This window comes from Chaetodon auriga, chromosome 18 (assembly GCF_051107435.1).
Source record: "Chaetodon auriga isolate fChaAug3 chromosome 18, fChaAug3.hap1, whole genome shotgun sequence".
Lineage (NCBI taxonomy): Eukaryota > Metazoa > Chordata > Actinopteri > Chaetodontiformes > Chaetodontidae > Chaetodon > Chaetodon auriga.
In genome coordinates, this window is record NC_135091.1 from 15,214,173 (window position 1) to 15,232,648 (window position 18,476).

The window sequence follows — 18,476 nt, forward strand, 5'->3', positions numbered from 1 at the left end:
AACGGAGAGAGAGAGAGACATTAAGGAAGAAAGAGTGAGTGTTTCACCGGGTAAATAAATGGATGGTCACAGCAGCTAAAGATACAGCAGGGCCAGTGCTCCCACCACAGGCTGCATCGTGCATCGCTCGCATCAAAGCTTTTTTAAAGAGCCTTTTCATTTCCGACAGCCTGCTCAAAGGCTCTCACATACCACGCTGGAGTTTGAAACATGTGTGTTCTCATTAAATCCTGCCAAAAACATCACGTGCATGCACACTCATTCACTTGCGCCACTGTATATGTTGCTTTTTTTTCTTTTTTTTTTACACACACACACACACACACACACACACACACACACACACACAGATGCACACAGAGAAGCCAGCATTTCAAGGCATTCACTCCTCTGTGAGGCAGGAGGCAGCGTGACAGACCCCAGCATGCAGAATAAAGACCTATCATCCGCTGTCATTCTCTCCTTACAGACCGGGGGATTTTGCATGGGGCTTGCTGAACCTGGTTTGAGGTTGTTATTTATTTATTTCATCTGTTATCAAGGGCTTGGGAAGCATAACGTGCCTTTGGTGAGGAGGAGTACAATGCGCTACAATCCCCTCAGTGATGGATTTCTCTACTCAGATCCTGTACCGCTTTGATTTATGATATAATATAGTGTGATACGCCACTCATGCTACACAATAGCGCCATACCCCATACTGATGTAATTCCAGCTCACTGTCGCCTCTTAGCCTATCACGGCCTGCTGTGCTTGAAAAGGGGAGAACTCTCAAATGCTCTTCAAGGGCAATCTGATTGAATTAACCAGCCATTAGATGTATGAGATGAGCTGTAATGAGTAGGGGTATTTATCTATTCAGATGAATGAGTTCCGACCGCAAGGTCATGGTACTGCTGCACCATCATCAGGACCGCGTACCTGTTTGTGTCTCGCTCTGCTGTATTGTTTTAACCTCTCATTGTTGAGCCGAGTGCGCGTCACGTAGTGAATTTAGCTCCTTATGGTGTTGGCGCTGATGGTGGTTTTTTATGGACCTGCTTGGCGGCGCTCATTTCTCTCCCTCTCGTCGCAGTCCTCGTTAATGACTGGGAGAATGGGAGTCAGAAGCAACAAATGAGCCGCAGTGTGTTCGTGTCAGTCAGGTGCATTGGGAGCAGATGCTGTGAGCATTTACACCTTCATGTCAACATGTTTGCTCCTTAATTCACCCGGTGTCTCACTCTTCCTTTGTCCCCCGGTCTTTTTCCATATTGGAAACCCTGCTCTCTTTGTCCGCATCGCTCACTCGCATTTGCATACATGTAATGAAAGAACTCCAACCTCGCCTCACCCTCTTTCTTTCCATTTCCTGCAGGCCTGCCCCCGTTGTTCCCTCTGAGAGGAAGAGGAAGTGATGTCACGCCACCACCACCGCTTTGAGAGGGACTACCGGGGACCCTGGGAGCGGAGAGACATCCGTCCTTCTGGCCTCCACAATGGAGGAGCCAATCATAGCTGTGCCTCTGCCGTCGTCAATGGCAACAACCGTCCGGGGCTCCTTCCCCTCCCAGTCATCCCCTCCCTCCTCCCCACCCCGGTCACAGTTGCCGTGACAACATCCAGCAGCGACATAGCGGTCAAGCGAGGCATCACGGCAGCAGGCTCAGTGGCTCCGGCGTCGGCCAAGGTAAGAGCCTCGTCCAGATGGACAGCGCAACACCTGCGACCCTCTGACTCGCCTTGGAAGCCTCTCAGTGCTTCCACCTGCTCTGTCGAGTTTCTTTTAAGTCTTTGTCTCTCCAAGTGTCAACTTTTTTTTTTAATTTGTGAAGACTCCCCAACTGGTCATAATCTCCAACTTTCTTCATGCTTTTGAGGCTTTCCAGCTCTCTCGCTGTCCTCACATTCCCCTCTCTCACTTTCTCCAAATGTCTCCGCGCTGTCCAACTCACTGGCATGCCCGTCTTCATGGTTCAACTGTCTCTTCAAGCCCGTCCGCTCGCTCTCTCTCTCTCTTCCTCTGCTGCCTCCTGCACCCTCCACCCTTATCCCTCACTCCAGTCCTGCTGCTCTCTCTGCACTCTCTCTGTCCAATGCCCCATTCTTGCCAAACCATTTTCCTTCCATCTTCATTTTCCCTCTCTGCCAAATGGCAGGCTTGTCCTGCCTGTGCCTCCTTGGTAATTTTCTTCTTTCATTATGTAAATGACCTCTGACAGTGGCTCAGATGGGTGCTGCTGTCGGAAGTGATGGTTAGAGGCGGTGCAAACAAACAAGAAAGGACCACATCATTATTTAAGTGCTGGGTTAATAATAGATTTAAAAAAAGAAAAAGGCTGCACAGGGCTGCACATTTCTACTTTTTGTTTACTATTTGCTTCTTTTTTCTTAGCGTAGGTATCACTTAGGTATAAATGATCACCAGGCCATATAACAACCGCGATATTTGATCCAAAACAGTTTGTAAACCCACTTTTATCGAAGCCTCAAGCCTCACATAAGTAGCCGAGTGAGCTGAGTGTGCAATCTCATTTGTCTATGTATCATATTTGTATGCTGTATACTGTGTTTAGATATACAGAAAACTGCAACTTGGAAATGTCTGAGGGGTATGTTTGAGAGCCGTACAGTTCGTGTTCTCCACCCCCTCGTCCGGGGATTTGCTAGCTAGCTGGCTGTCAGCAGCCTGTGAAGAGAAGGGCCTTTACCAAAAAAAAAAACGAGTTCGGCATGTCAGCCTCTCCCCTGCTTCTGCTTCCATGGATACCATTCATCTTCTCTCAACAGTCCTCCTCACGATCAGATCATTTGCTTTAATTTGGACTTCTGGGCTTTTTTTTTCTTTTTTCCCTCTGCTTGCTCTCGGTGGGGCCTGTACTCTAAGAGCAGAGGTAAACAATTGTCTGGCAATTTAGCCCGTAAGTGCACATAGATACCCTGCTGAATGCACTGACCGCAGACACAGTAAATCTGCCCTGGCACCGCGTCGGCCCTTCCTTTTGTGCGGCTGAATAATTACATACATCCTGACAAAGTCTCGCCAACTCCCACCGTGGCCATTGTCATCATTCAATGGCTGCCAGAGCAATTAGGTGCATTGCCTCGCACGTGAATACACAACTGTTTAAAGGTACGGTATATGCGGGAATGTGTGTGTGTATATGCAGCAGATATAATGCAGAGGCCTCCCCAGATGCTTCTCTGTTAGCTTTATTCAGGGGTTTACCTTTCTGCTTTGTCTTGCCTTTGACAGTCCTTTGTGAGGCGGGCAATAGAGACCAGCGATGTTTAAAAAGGGAAATACCCAGAGTCTGGGCTCTGCTTTAATTATGGCCTAGAAAAGATACAGGGGCCTCAAGAGCTGGCCAGTACCACAGGAGCCTGTTTTTCTGTCTTCCTCCTAGCTGTCTCCTGTCCTCAGTTGCTCTCTCGCTCTCTGTCATCTTCGATCAAAGCTATTGGGGGTCAGCCTGATGGACGGATGCAGCTCTCTCTCCGTGGTCCCTGTGTCTCTGCTCTGTCCATGGCTACACTAAAAAGCTGACAGGCCGTTATTGATCTCCACTGTTTGGAGACTCTCTCTTTATAAACATGGCAGCCCAAGTGGGGACACAGTCAAATAGTTAGACATATTCAGGAGTGCGTGCGCGTGTGTCTGAGAGTTGTACTCCTGCACATGATAATCATTCCTCTTAATGTAAAATGGGGCACAGAACAGGTGTATTATTTCAGCGTTACTTTGTTTTTTCATGCTCTGTTATAAATAACCTCTCTTCATGCGGCTTGCTTCAGCTTTAATGATCATGTATGGAGTCGTATGGTTGGCATGATGGTGCTGCGTGTGTGTGTGCATGCACATGTGCGTAGGTGTGCATATGTGTGAGTGTGTGTCGGACAAATGCTGAGAGTGGAAAAGTACCATCTGGTCGCATTGTCCATCGTGATGTAAAGTGAACCACGTGGAACAGTGGAGTATAGTTAATTTAGAGCTATTCTTGGTTATCTAATGCCAGGCCATTGATTAATTTTTATGTATTTTTATGCCATTGTCATGGTGTGTAGTCTCTGACTGCACACATTAAATCTATGTTCGTAATAACAATTTCTGTCTCCTGCTGATAAACAGGACTTGTATATGTCAGCACAAAGTCCAGTTTCCATCTAGCAAGTGATCCTGCGATCCACAGCACCATTTCCACTCAATTTACTGGCTATTAATTAAATGGACTTCTTTCAAATGGAGTCATTTTTTTTTTGTTACTTTTTTGCAAAAACGGTGGGAGCTAAACAAGCTAATGTCAACAGCATGGATCTACAGTGAATAAACCAACATGCCACTATGATGTGATTGCTGGTCACCGTCCCACAGCCGTGGCTGTTTAGGCATGCAGAAACGTGAAGACAGAGACTCGGATGTGCCTGATTGAACGTTAACACTTGGGTTAAAAGAAGTATTTGTCTGTAAAATCTATAGGCCGACACCATCTATGTAGAGTGTCGTCTCCCTCTTTGAGATCACTGTTGTTGGAGTTTCTTGAGATCACAGTGACTGATTCAAATAATGACCCACAAATGGCGTGTGCTTTCACTTCCTGTGAAACATCTATGCTGGGTTAAATGTTTGCACATTAATGTTACAGCCTGTTCTACAGTGCAAGTGAGGATTTTATAGGGTTTAAAAATGGGCTTGAGTTTTTATCTGAACACATCATTTTACTCAGAAAGTGTCTTCTCACGGATAGCCCGCAGAAACATATGAATTTTTTCTGCGTGGTTTAATTCCCTTCAATATGAGATTTTTAATCCACCCTCCCCTGATGCTTAATAACAGCAGCACTGGAATTTGTGTTTCTTGACCAGTCTGTATTGCACACAGACGCAGGTGCCCCAGTAGAAATAAAAGAACAGACTGTTATATATTGATCTAAGGAATGCCACAAACTAATAACTGTTGTTAGTATGGGGCTTTTGCTCGTAGGCTTGTGTTGATTCTCTATATCCTTGCCATTTTGATTCACTCTGTTTACATCTCATTCATTCCTCTGTTGAAATGTTTGATGATATAATTTGGCTTCCGATTTGCTGAGCAGTCTCAAGGCAGCAGAATGAGCTTTTCCTTTAGCCTGTAGCCATCTCATCAGCCTAATGTTTACCCTCTGCAATTTCTAAGTATTTTGACAATATTCTTGGATAAAATTGGAAAAATAAATAGCTAATGTTAAGATCATGTGACCTGTGTATGGAGTCTATTGTTTTTGAGAATAAGTGTGTGCAGTGCTGATCATAGGAACGTAGGCGTTAAGCTGTGGTCAGTCACGAGGAGCTTTGATGTTAGTTAACAAGCCTCACACTGACAATGGTCTCAGTATTTGCTGTACATTTCTTCCTTTAAGAAAGACCATAGCGGGACTATGGCTCTGCTGGCAGGAAAACAAAGTAGCACACACAGCTCGGCGAACAATGGCGATGGATGTATGTGATGTTTACCTTTAGTTCTCTTTATTAAAAGTCATCCTCAACAAGGAGTGTTGCTCCAGCCTCAGCCACCATAAGTACCGCTGTTTGATCCTCTGCTGATAGGGATTGAATGGAATACCTGCTGTTGGCAGTCCATTAAAGTGGCTTTCATGGGCAAGGCCAAATGAAGCGTTCTGTTCTGCCGAGCACGTCTCGACAGAAGCCGCATCCCGTGACTGATCGCGCCACCTGGCAGGGATTCTTTTACAATAAGTGTTTAGTCCGTTACCCAATGCATATGTTTGAAAGCTATAGTGGTTTTGCTTGTTGAATGCGTTGTATACTTTGGAAAATTTCTGTTTTGAAAGTTGATTTGTAAAAAGTTCTCCTCGCAGCTCATGAAAACAAAATTCCCAGTTTTTTTGTTTTTTTTTTTTCTTTTTTTTTTTACAGGCATTGACAGTGCCAATCAATAGAGCTCGTCTTGAAACAAAATCACACTTTGTGCCTTTTTGGTCATTGATTTCAGTCAGGTCAGCTAGCCAATGGATTGAAGCAGACCCCATACTGGGGCCAACACAACATGGTATCCAGAGAACAGCAGGTGTCATGGCCTCACTCTGACACAATCAGAAAAAGAGCGAAAACACACAAAAAGCATGGCTCTGCTCAGGGGTTTATTTTATTTTGCTGTGTTTCTGCTGCAGCCACATCGAGTCATTTTCCTGACAGTGACAAGGCGAACAAATTACAATGAAATGCATTTTCAGCTCTGGAACATCCAACGTTTTAAAGGCAACTGCAGTAACCGCGTGTGGAGTGACAGTGTTATATGATTGTGCATCGCCTCTGAAGTGCATTGGCAGTGTTTTAGCTTTCATTAGCATTTTATTTTTGCCGGGCCTTTAAATCTACATCGAGAAAAAACTCTCTTGGTGAACATCACTCTTGTGTCAGGGAGCCCGGTAATAAACACACTGGAAGATTCTTGAAATGACTGAATGTTTATTGAGGTAGAGGCGAAAAGGGGAAGGCTTCTTTTGAAAACTGGGATAACCTTGTGACGAGTCACTGTGAATCGTATTGAATATGAGATGATTAAAGTTTAAGAAGGTGCACGCTGGGGGAGCTGGATGAGGGAGACGGAGCGGGACAGGGCGGAGGGGAGGGAGGCGGGGTGGCGGGGAGTTGCTTTTGAATTAGCTTCAGATCGAAGAGGAAGCTACAATTGTTCTATCAAACAGGGAATCTCTTTCACCAGATGAAGGACAGATGAAACTTTACATTTCCAAAGCAGACAGACTTACCACGGGGTCTGGAAGAAAACCCCGCTGCCTCATGAGGAAAGCCAAGAGCACCAGGAGAAATGATTGCCTCGCAGCTTGAGATAACGTCATCCAGCTTGCCTTTAGTTGTTTATACTGATGGACATAAATTGATGTAAAAATGTATAATTCAGAATGTTTATACTCTGCCAGACGTCTTCACGTGCAGGATTCCGTGTTGTTCTTTTATTCTTGACATTTTAACTTAAAGAAGAAGAAAAAAAACACAAAATATGCACTCACCTCTCCCTAAATACTAAGTAGCAGTTGGCTTTCTGAGGTGCTTTTATCTCTCTCTGAGGAGTAGAAAGGTAAACAATCTTCACACTCTGCTGCCGGGATTTGATTTATTAGCCTCTGCTGTATGTGTTGTCATCCTATCGCAGACGTTGCCGCACGCCATTTGCATTCACAGTGAAAATGTCAAAATCCAGCTCTCCTAAGACAATTCCTCAGAAGCAGACCGAACTGATTGATTAGAAATACTTCATTTCACCACGGTGGCTTTCATTTATTAACCATACGCCATCGTGTAAAACCTGAAGTCTCTTTTTGCAGGTGAGTCAAGTCCCTCTTTATCTGACTTTCAGTGTTTGAACAGTTATGCAATTTTAAATACGTGGAGCCAGAGGTCTGTTGCACATTTTTGTTCTTCGTAAGTGGTTAAGTGGTGCATGTGTCAGAGTATATTTTAGCGCTAAAAGTCAGCTTGTCTGACACGGAGCTGAGACGAACCTGTCAGCTCTTTGTGTCATGTCCGTGCGGTCGAAATGTCAGTTTGGATAAAGACAGCCCTCAGTGCTTATGTAGAAAGCCGCCTTCAAGTATCAGACATGCAACTGTTAAAACTGCCAGTCCTTTTGGGTTGATTGGATTTTTTTTCCTAGCTGGGAAAACAGGTTTTGAATTCCTGGCACGATACTCTGTGCCTGCTGTTTCTAAGAATACCTTCATAGCTTTTCTACTTAGATGGATTCACCTGATTTTTATTGGTCTGACAGTTCATGAACTAAGCGTCACAATTTTCCTCTTCTGCTGCTTTACTTTCCATTAGTCATGCATTAATTCTTTAGAATCTTTTTTTTTTTTCTATAAACACAAACATCATGCTTGTGGACAAACAAATCTGCTGTCAGGCGTCTGCAGCAGAGTCATTAACAAACGGCGGACCTCAAGGGAGCAAAGCAGGGATTAAGGTGTGATTTTCCTGAAGATGATATATGGAAACTTGAGACTGTTAACTAGAAGCACTGAGTGTGTGTTTACCGGGAGCGGTTGCATTAGGGTCTTTACATCTCGGCGTCATGTGGGGAGAATTAAAGCTTTCCACTCGGAATCGGACCAGGCTATGCTGTGGTGATTGTTAATCAAGTACAGCAATCCGGAGCCAGACAGAGAGACAGACAGACAGAAAGCCAAACAGACTGAGAGACAGATCGACAGACACCTCAGTCATGAGGACTGCACACTGTCAAACTGTCAGAGGAGAGACACTGTAAAAAGGGAACTGTCAGCCTTCACTTTTTTTGTTATCAGCAATTGAAATCGGATGGATGGAAAATGGGAGTCATGAATCTGATGACAGATTTATCAGAAATCTCACACCCTCATCACACAGTCAGGACATCGTCATCTTTTGTTGTCGGCGGAAAATATTGACAGCGGTCTTCCCGATTTAAGAAGAGAAAAAAAGTCCACACAAAAATGAAACGGCTGGCAGATGTGGGACGATAACAATGCAACAGGTCAAAGAATAGGGGAAGGCGAGTGTTATCTTTGTCTGTCTTGTCAATCTCGCTGACAGGATGTTCCACAGGTTTCATCCAATCCGTATCCTCTGGTGGGTCTACCTGCATCTGTCTTTCTATCTATAGGGCTCAGATCCCAGCTGACCTTTTGCAGCAACAATGGAACGTCACAGTTATCCATCCAGCCGCCTGCCTTTCCCTTCACAATTCTGCAAACCAGGCCAAGTCCTCATTCTCCCTGCCTCTGCTATTGATGCGTCTGCTTCATCAGAGCTGCACTTTAATCCTCTTGGAGGAAATAAAAAAAAAACAGGCAGAGGCAGGTTATTGTTCTGATATTCCTAAATAGGAGACCTTTCGGGATCCCGGCTTTGTGCTGGGGTCGTGCTGGTTGCGGCGGGCTTTACAAACGGCTGCATGCACGGCTCTGGCAGGAGAAGAGAAGACAGTCCAGAAGGGGCTTGCTCTTTGTGTGTTGTGTGTGTGTGTGTGGGTGGGAATGGAAAGCAGCCTCCTCAACACACCGGCTGTCTTATGAGTCTGGCTCCGAACTGACGGCCTGATGGCTCGATCTAATAAGCAGTCATTGGATATCAGATTCAAATCTTTCTGCTCTGTGAAAGACGAGACGCAAGCCCCTTCTCTATTTATGTCACAATGACTATGCACTATGAGTGTGTAATATTGAAAGAGCTGCGGAGTGTGTTGTCATCCAATACTGTACATCTGCTCTCCCAGCAGTACACAGAGATCATTGTCTCGCTGGTCTTTGAGCAGAAACTGGCGCGTTGGACGTCACTGCACAAACAAAGGTGTGTTTACAAAGTGCAGATTCGTCTCGGAGGCCTGCTCTTCCTGTCTTTCTGTCTGTCTTCTGCGCTTGCCAGTGCTTAGTCTTCTGTGCTCACAGATGGGTTGGGAAATTAGGAGCTTATTCTGCTCTCTGCAGCAGCTCAGTTGATGAAAGTAGCAGTCATAGAAACCCCTTTCCCACGTTATCACCCCCTGCTTTTTATCTCCCTCCATCGCACTTCCATTACTGTTTCTATCTAATTCTTCAGCCCATCTCATCCCCACAGACCACCACCCCTCCAGCCACTTCAAACAACTTCTTGTCTTTGTTGAAGCATAGATCCTCATTCCTGCGTCAGCGTTGCCTCCCTCTGAGCGCGCTTGTGTGAAATTGGATTGCTGATCCGTTGGCGCTGAGTGGCAGAGATATAATATGGGATAGCGGCAACCGCATGTTCTGATGCCAGAGACAGCTGTTACAGGACACCGACGGATCACAGATGATGCTTGACTCCTAGTCCTCGTCTCTTCAAGGCTGGAAATGCTCTCAGAAAATCTCATGACAACATAAAGAAGATCACCGGCGAACAACAAACAGGAACGCACCAGGCTGCGGTCAGGCGCGTTGCTCTCCACAGCGTGCGGAAGGTTGTCAGATTTGCTCGATTCCCTTAAGTGTCAAGAGGGTCACGGTTGATCCCCGGGCAATTTGAAGTGGCTGTCGTCTTAGATTTGCCATTATCATTTGTCATCGCTGCCACCCCTGCGTCTCACTCCTTCACTTCCTCATCAGAGGGTGAGAGGTTTGTGTCAAAGGGGAAAGTGATGCGTCGCGCAAATGTACCTTGCTGTTGTCAAACACTCACACTCTATTGACCCGAAAGATGGATGTGAAAAGTTTGTGCTTTGTTCCAGGCTCTGATCAGCTTCAAGTTCAAGTCACTGGTTTCTAGATGTCGCAAGTTTCCAAAGCAACAAAAACATAAATAGTTTGTATAGTTTCATGCAAAATACAACTAAATTCAGCAATATATTGGTAAGGCTGATGTTATATGACCCACAAGGGGCTTGATATCTGTTTTATGCTCCTCCTTAAAGACGTGCATCCTAAATCCTAAATAAAAAATCAGGCTTTTAGTCATTTTACTGCAACATGCCTGGGATTCAGAGGTTCAACAGACCCAGTAGAGTAGATTAGTAGTGTCATGTAGTTGCTAATATCATGCAGCACTGATGTTTTTGGAAAATGTTGAAACCAACCACGTTCATGTTGGTTTAGAAAAAGTATTTTCTGCATATTTTAAGCTACTTTTTCGAAAAGCAGCAGAAATAAATTCAGTGAACCCAAAGAAGGACTCTCTGCTCTTCAGTTCAAGGCTGCCATTCATCTATCTATGTAATTGAACACATCATCAAATGAGCGGATCAGCTCTGTAGCCCTTCAAAGACCCACACTTAGTACCCACATTCCCCTTCAAGTGTTAAATGAACCCCCTGCTGAGCCTAGCTGATTGTATGTCATTTGGCTTTCCTCTGGTGTGGAAAAAAAACCCCTCATCTGCCAGCTTCTTTTCCCCTTCCTCCATAGCCACCCCACTCTCCCTTTGTCTGTCCTGTTCCACAGTTGCAGAATAAAGAGAGGTGGCATTTAAAAAGGTCCACATGTGGAGGGGTTGACATTCAAAGTGCTGCCACCTTAAGGTTAACTCCAAACAGAAGGTGACGGTGAATGCAGGCTTTTAACGCATCAGTCATGTCATGTGGAATATATCAGATATCAGCGAGGAGACAGACGGAGTCGCGTTCAAGATGCACATGTAAACAATACATCTCTCTCCAGCACGTCTGGCACTTCGCTCAGCTCCGTCTCACACTTGTGGTAATAAGGTCTGCGGGTGCTCTCAGCATCAGTTACATGCAGCAAAGGAAACTGAGGTTTTTTCATGTTTGGCGAGTGTGCCGCTGCCCAGGGTGTATTTGTGCAAATGAGCATAGCTACAAAAAGAGGAGTTATGGACAATTGCCCTGCCTGAGGCTGAATCATGACTCCCGGTACAACTAAGACGGTTACTCTTTTGTTCTTATTTGAGAAAGGTGGACAAACGTGCTTGCACTTCCTCTGACTGTAAATAGACATTGACAGCCTTCGCTTTGAAATTTATTTGCTTGACTTGACAAGTGTTTCAGTTGGATGCACAAAAGAGACAATGAGCAAGGCTTAAGAGAGGCTTCCAAAAAATACTTGGAAAGAAAATCATTAGCCAATTGACTCCCCCCAACCCCCCACCCCCCAAGTCTCCTTTTTTTTCCTCCCCCCTCTGTGTGGCTCAAGGGATAGCATTGTCTGTCGGTCAGTCCAACACTCAGACTGAAATATCTCAACAGCTTTTGGATGAACTGGCGTGAAATTTGGTACAGACATTCACGGCGCTCAAATGCTGCATATATCCTGATGAACGGATGCACTTTGCACCGCGAATGGCTTTCCCATCAGCCTCAGCTATACTTTGTGCACAGAGTATGTTCGCATGCTGATGTTTGAATTTAGCTCAAAGCATCACACTATGCCTCAGCCCCAACATATGAAGTGAACAAATGTTTTTATGTTCTGTCACAAAAAAAAAGAAAAAAAAACGATTTCAAAGGTTACAGAGTGCTGTTGTGTCCTCATTACGACAGAGGCTTTTCTTAGACTCCAGAAAACTTTTTATCTGTCTCATTATTCTTCCATTCCTCCCTGTCCATTATTTGATTGTCAGACTCTTGTATTGTGGTCCAGTAGCTGTGGGCCCTCCCAGTGCACTATGCTCAGGGGATCCTCAGCCAACCATTTTAATAATACACACATAAATAATAGATATATTTTAAATGCAAATTCTAATAGGGACTTTGGGGGTGACTGAATCATGCAGCATTTGTGGTTTGACCTTAACTCTGGCTAACAAATTACTGGGAGCTCGGTGTTTCTCATTAGGAGCTCCACGCATCATCACACTGCCAAGTACTCCTCTGCCATAACCACAACCGCTGTATGCACCATGTAAATGTTTTCCTTTAATAGTAGTTGTGAGTTTTTACATGGGCTTTTTTTAGCCCTGTTGCCACACAGTCGAAGTGTTTTGGTGGCAGGAGTAATGCGACATGAAATGGCATCACTATGATGAAATCCACAATTTATTAACAGGAACAGCTTAATGTTGCTGCGCTTATGGTAGAATACAGAGGGCGTGTCTCATAGTTGCTGTTGTTGGTAACACTTTATGTTAAGGTACACATATTCACCATGAACTATTTGCTTATTGGCATGCATTTTAGTAGCATATTGCCATTTTATCAGTCATTATAGAGCTCCTATTCAGGCCTTATTCTCGGGGCAAGGATTATTCAGGTTAGGTTATTAAGATCATAATTCATGTACAACAACCTCCTTACTTACTATTAATAAGCAGTAATTAGGAGGTTATTGAGAGAAAACTCTAACTTAATGGCTAAGTAGTCGTAGAATATGGTGATGACAACAAGGCATTAATAAGTGCCTTTATAATAAATAATGAAAAGCCAAATACAACTAATATACTAATACTAATAAGCAACTAGTTGATGGTGAATATGTGTTGTTATCTAACTATGGTTGGTCTGTTTCTCAAAGGTTTTTTTTTCCATTAAATTGCCCAGTAAAAGAAAGGATATTTAGTAATACAGAGGCGCAGGTGCTTATCAGAATTAGTGTTATGACCAGTAAAAGTGTCAGTACGACAGTGTAAAAATACTCCAAGTAAGATTCCTGCGTTCAAATTCTCCTGGAGTGAAAGTGCAGAAATATTGAAAGCTCGCCTTGCAGGAAAACTGAATCATATAGAGTTAAGTACGATACTATGAATTTGGCCTCTGTAAAGATGAAATGATTAGTGAAATAGGAAAAGAGAGATAAACATCTCTCATTTTTGCTTAAAAGTACTTTCACCCCTGTTGGTGCTACAGTAGTTTAGTGTTTTTATAATATACTCATATAATAACTATTTATAATATGCTCATATCCATCTGTTCATCCTCTGTACCCGTTTATCTTCACAGGGCGTATCCCAGCATGCACTGGGTACACCCCGGACAGGTCACCAGTCAGTGTCTGGGCTTTAGCACACAGTCACCCAACCTGCATGTCTGGATTTGAAACCCAGGACCCTCTTTGTGCGAGGCAGCTGTGGTAACCACTGATCCATGTGCCGCCGTTCATGGCAGTGAAAAACATTCTGAAAAACTGCTGTGTGTTTGGAAATGATTGAAACAATAAATCTGGTGTGTGTATCATGGTGGAGACATTTACTGCATCTTACACACACATTTTAAGAGGTGTTTCCATAAAAGAAAGCAGTAAGACGTTCCCCCAAACCAAGAAACAGACACGATCATAGCAGATATCTCAGAATTACTGTAGTTATTGTGTTACAAAGACAGGTTGTGTGAATTGTGTTGTGAATTAGTTTGTGCCTCGCTGATTGAATTTAAGATTTCATCAAACAGCCCTTGACTCGGCATCAATTCTCCGATCCCGCTTCACAGCAGATGCTCCACTGTACACACAAGTCCAGTCTTCATGGTCCCAAAATCAACAGCTGGTCATCAGACTTACAGACAACTCTAAATCCCTCCTAATCCCTGACACCTTTTCAAGTCTCCGCAGCCGCAAAATGCACAAGAGTGCAAATTGTCAACAAAGGCCACACGGTTTGTATTCCTCCGTAATTCTGCTCTAATAACAGCAGCGGCAACTATATTGCAAGCGTAATCAGATTAGATACTTCTGGGAAATAACAGTTGATAATGTTTGAAGAGGAGGATAATATCCCTGTTCAAATTAGTCTGCAAATTAGAATAGAATAAATTGTCTGTTCACCATAATATTTTACTGAGTCTAGAGGCAAAGCAATCGAAAAGTAATTGAAAGCAATTAGATTATGATTACTAAATTTGATTAATCTGGTGGATTACACTACTGGTTGACAATTTTAAGTAGGTACTCTGAAACAGATCAGTAGTATGTCACAGAATCATTTTTTTAAGTAAACCTCTGTGTTAGAACATCATGGCACTGGTGACAGAGGACGTTCTGTGTGGGTAATGTTGCTCAGTATATGTGACGTTCTGCTCTCAGCCACACTAAAAATCAGCCCTAATCACATTTTTGTTTTCTTTTGTGTTCAGTTTTTCTCTTAAACACTGTTAGCGGTGACATCAGCTGTAAAGTTATTTTCAACAAAGTAGAAGTAAACTTATTTTACTATAATCAATCATTGTCAGTGTAACGGCTTTATTAAATCAAGTAATTACTTTATAATTGCTTGGTGCTGAAGTGGCGCGCTTCTTTACATACTGGGGTGATTATGTCTTAAATTACTATACAGGTGTGCGAGCGGTGTTGCGTCGCGGCATCAGCGTGGGAGCGCGTTACACTTCCCGTGTTGTCTGTGCCTTGTTCAAGCGCTGGTCTTTGTCAGTGTAGGCCTGTTGTGGACTTGGCCGTCTGGTTCAGTGTTGCTCTCCGCCAGCCATGCCAGGAGGTAATGTCTGTCATTGTCTGTCATTTAGAAAGAGAGAGAGAGTGTGTGTGTCCTGATTTGACACAAATGAAAATGTAAGGTATGATTGTTGTATCGCTGCCTGCTCCCCCCCTCTTCCATTATGATATCCCCTGTTCATTTGATCCATTACTGGTGCTATTACTGTGAGCTATAGCCTAAATGTCAGCCCGGTTTGAGACATAGTTCCATTCTGTTCAAAAAAAAAAACGAGGATGTCTCTGTCCCACAGCGCAGCCTCCTTTCTGTGCTGAGGTTGTTTTTGTTGTCGTTGGAAATTCTCCAGCTGCCATCTCAATTAAGAGGCTGATTTCGGGGGAATGTTTGCGCAGTCTCGCCACATCTTGAGCGTCTCCTGATGTATGTCAGCGCGGCGCATAAAGAGAACACTTTCAAGGTCAGATTGAAATTGGAACCATTTCATCATGAGGCATTATGGGAAGTGCTGTGCATCTGAGGGGGCCATAAATATTGTCAAATGCGAGCCAAGCGCAGTCACTATACAGCGCTTGCATGTGTTATTTTTAGGCTCGGGATTTATTGTGGACTTGTTTCTTTTTGCAGCGCTGTTTAAATGTTAACGGTTGCAGATCCAGGACCAGTGATGTCGTGATTTGACCGTGTCCTTTTCTCTACTCTTGATGCCCGCATGAGCCCTCACACAAACTTGGTAGAGAGGGTCAGAGCTATCACAAAAGGAGTGTGGGAAAACTTCATTAGCATAGCATTTCATTCCAGTAAAAGGGACCAGCATGTGTCAGCGATTGAAGTGTAAATAATGTATGTTGTTCAAATGAAGGATGTGGTCGGCCAGGCAGGTGTGTTAATCTCCCACTGCTGGAAAATGCACATCATTAGCCAGCACTTTAAATGACCGAGGCTTTGCACGATGGTGCAAGCTACTGGGAAACGGGTGAATGATTGCATTCTGTGTTTGAAGAACACACACAAAAAATCCTCCATCTGTCAGACCTAGCATGTCATGTTTCGGTTTGGCTTGGAGATTTGACAAGAAACGGATGTTAATATAACTGCTCGAAAGGGCATTCTGGGTTTGACACAATCAAGGACTTGTATTGTTCACTCACTGGGCAAAATCTTAATTATATTTCTACAAGCAAGCCATGTCAGATCCCACTCGAACAGAGAATATGGGCTGACTTTTACCAAGGGCGCCAAGAGCTCAGTGTTTATTGTGCTTTGTAGTAGACTGTTTGTTGACTTGCAGTCAGCCATGAAAAGTCTTTGCAAGTATTCTTTCTTGAAGGGCAGTCAAGGCTGCTTCTCGTTAAACCGCGGAAAGTCCGGAACAATCCAATTGAAAATCGACTGAATTATTATCTTGAGCTTTGTGAACCCACGATGGAGATTATTGAAAATGAGGGTGATTGCCCTGTTACTTCAAATTTTGTCTGCCAACTTGGAAAGGAGTCATTTTATGCAGAGGGTTGTGCGTTTACGTGTGTTTTCTCTAAGGAGAATAAAAGCAGAGCAAAGACCGTATGGGTGTGTCTGTGTTCCCCAGCAGAGTGATTACCTTGGCGAGGTTAAGAATGAATAAGTGCCATTGAATAAAATCTGCGATTCATTGAATGACAGCTGCTGATTTGGACTGCGGTGCCTACACAATATAAGCTCGACGCAAGTAGGAAAGCAGAAGATCCAGAGGTGGCAAGGTCGATGCCGCTTTGTGAATTTCTTTCCTTACAACATAGCAAAATTCTTATACCTCTTATTCTTATATCCAGATATATTGTTTTCATAAAGCAAGTTTGGTACAGAAGTGAATCACGGTTCTCAATGTGCACACACACAAAGGAAAGTAATAGAAATACCACTGGCTGAATGGCGAATGTCTTGAACCATTGAACTGGCACCATCTGTGTGCTAACCCTGATTTAAGGGCACAGATTTAAACTATTTTGAACCACACAAAAGAGATGAAAAACTGTAAAATATTCAAGTGGATTGTGAGACTTGCAATAGCAACTGTGTTTCAGCTGATGAAGGCAATCAGGGGTTTGCTTTTTCATTATTGGTCCCCAGTTACGACAAGCACATGTATGCAAGCATTGTGCTTAAAGTCAGTTCTTTTATACGTTTATTCCACTACATGTCTTTGAGAAATGTCTCTAGTAGATTTATCTGACAGCTGTTAATAGTTAATTTGCGGATGAACATTTTTAAAAACCTCTTATGAGCATATAAAATATAACCCATAGACATACAGTACATTAGATTACCAATTAAACAGTGTAAGATGGGAAATATTTGCCACAGCCATCTCAAAATGCTGCTTAGGTGTTAATAAATGAATAATAACTAACTAATTTAATAGTGTAATATACTGACAGAGCCCATTTATTTCCTTGTGTGGAGCAACATTATCATGCATGTGGAGTCATATTTTAAGCCACCTTTGCGAATGCAAGTCCAGTATTCACTCTGTTTTAGCTCTGTGATTGGTCTCCACCATCTCCTGAGGGAAATATCAGCAGCTAAATGCTCCACTGTGTTCGCCAGCCGGTCGCTAACTGTGTCTGTCTGCCTTTCGGTGCTGAGCAGGTAGTGGACAGTGGGTTTTTAAAGCTTTCTCACTGAAACATTCGCCTGCCGCGGCCAAAACTCATGACACGACGGCAGTGTGAGTGAACCCAGTCAGTTCAGCTGACAGTGAATATAAAGCTCTGTGAAGCCGAGGGGATCTGAAGATTCAGGTGATAATTTTCACACGGCCACATTGTTTTCATATTATCATTTGATCCATTAAGTGAAAGTACAGTTAATAGGTTTCCAAAGATTATCAGGGAGCGCTGAGCCCGAGAACATCAACCTTAACAGAGTAATTGGATACTCTGTACAGAAAGTGACATTGCAGAAATCAGTCACTGGGGGCAAGATCATCCCCTGGACCTGTAGATTTTATCACCATCGTTGCTATATTATGCCTTTGCACAATAATTTTCAGATTTTTTACTTTTTGGACTTCAGGTCTAATGGACTAAATCGACCCGCTACATTGTTGGCTAGCTTGAAAGAAAACACCAATCCAATCCGAATATGAAAAGCCGTTAAGGCAGAATGGCTGACACCTCAGCATTTTGGGTAAAAGAGTTAAATATAAACCCAGTCACGACATGACATGAATACATTTCAGGTGATGTGGCTCTTGACTTTGAGGGTGACTTTTTAAATTACTTTTTATTCACTGTCCAGAAAGCAGACACAGTCTCTTCTCTCTTTAAGCTGTAAACTGACATCCTGCAACGGCTTGAGATCGTGATTCTGTCTCCTTTTGTTCACTTCCTGGCATAATGCTCTTTCTACCGTGTCCAGTGTTCCTTATTTTATATTAACCTGCCCCTCAAAGATCTAGGTTGAGCTATCATTAACAAGTAAAAATGCTCTTCTTTTTTTTCCTCTTTGTGCTGCAGGTACCTACTTAAAATTTATTGTGGTCAAAGAAAAAGAAAACATTAATATTTATCAGGTGGAAACACAAGGAGAAGAAGAAATGTAATAGTTGTTCTAATTCAAATCCTTTAAATTTGTATTGAGCGAGGTAAGGATGTGACCAGAAATCTCTTGGTGTGTGA

General features: G+C 43.4%; 1 protein-coding gene across 3 annotated transcripts in view; it reads left to right on the forward strand.

The window, feature by feature from the left end:
* klhl29 (kelch like family member 29) overlaps window positions 1-18,476 on the forward strand; it is a 194,260-nt gene that overhangs the window by 64,282 nt on the left and 111,502 nt on the right. For all 3 annotated transcript variants that reach the window (XM_076755522.1, XM_076755521.1, XM_076755523.1), the window contains one exon: window positions 1,358-1,669. In XM_076755522.1, coding sequence (XP_076611637.1) covers window positions 1,397-1,669 — 273 coding nt within the window. In that variant the 5' untranslated portion in view covers window positions 1,358-1,396. The remainder of the gene's footprint in view (window positions 1-1,357; window positions 1,670-18,476) is intronic.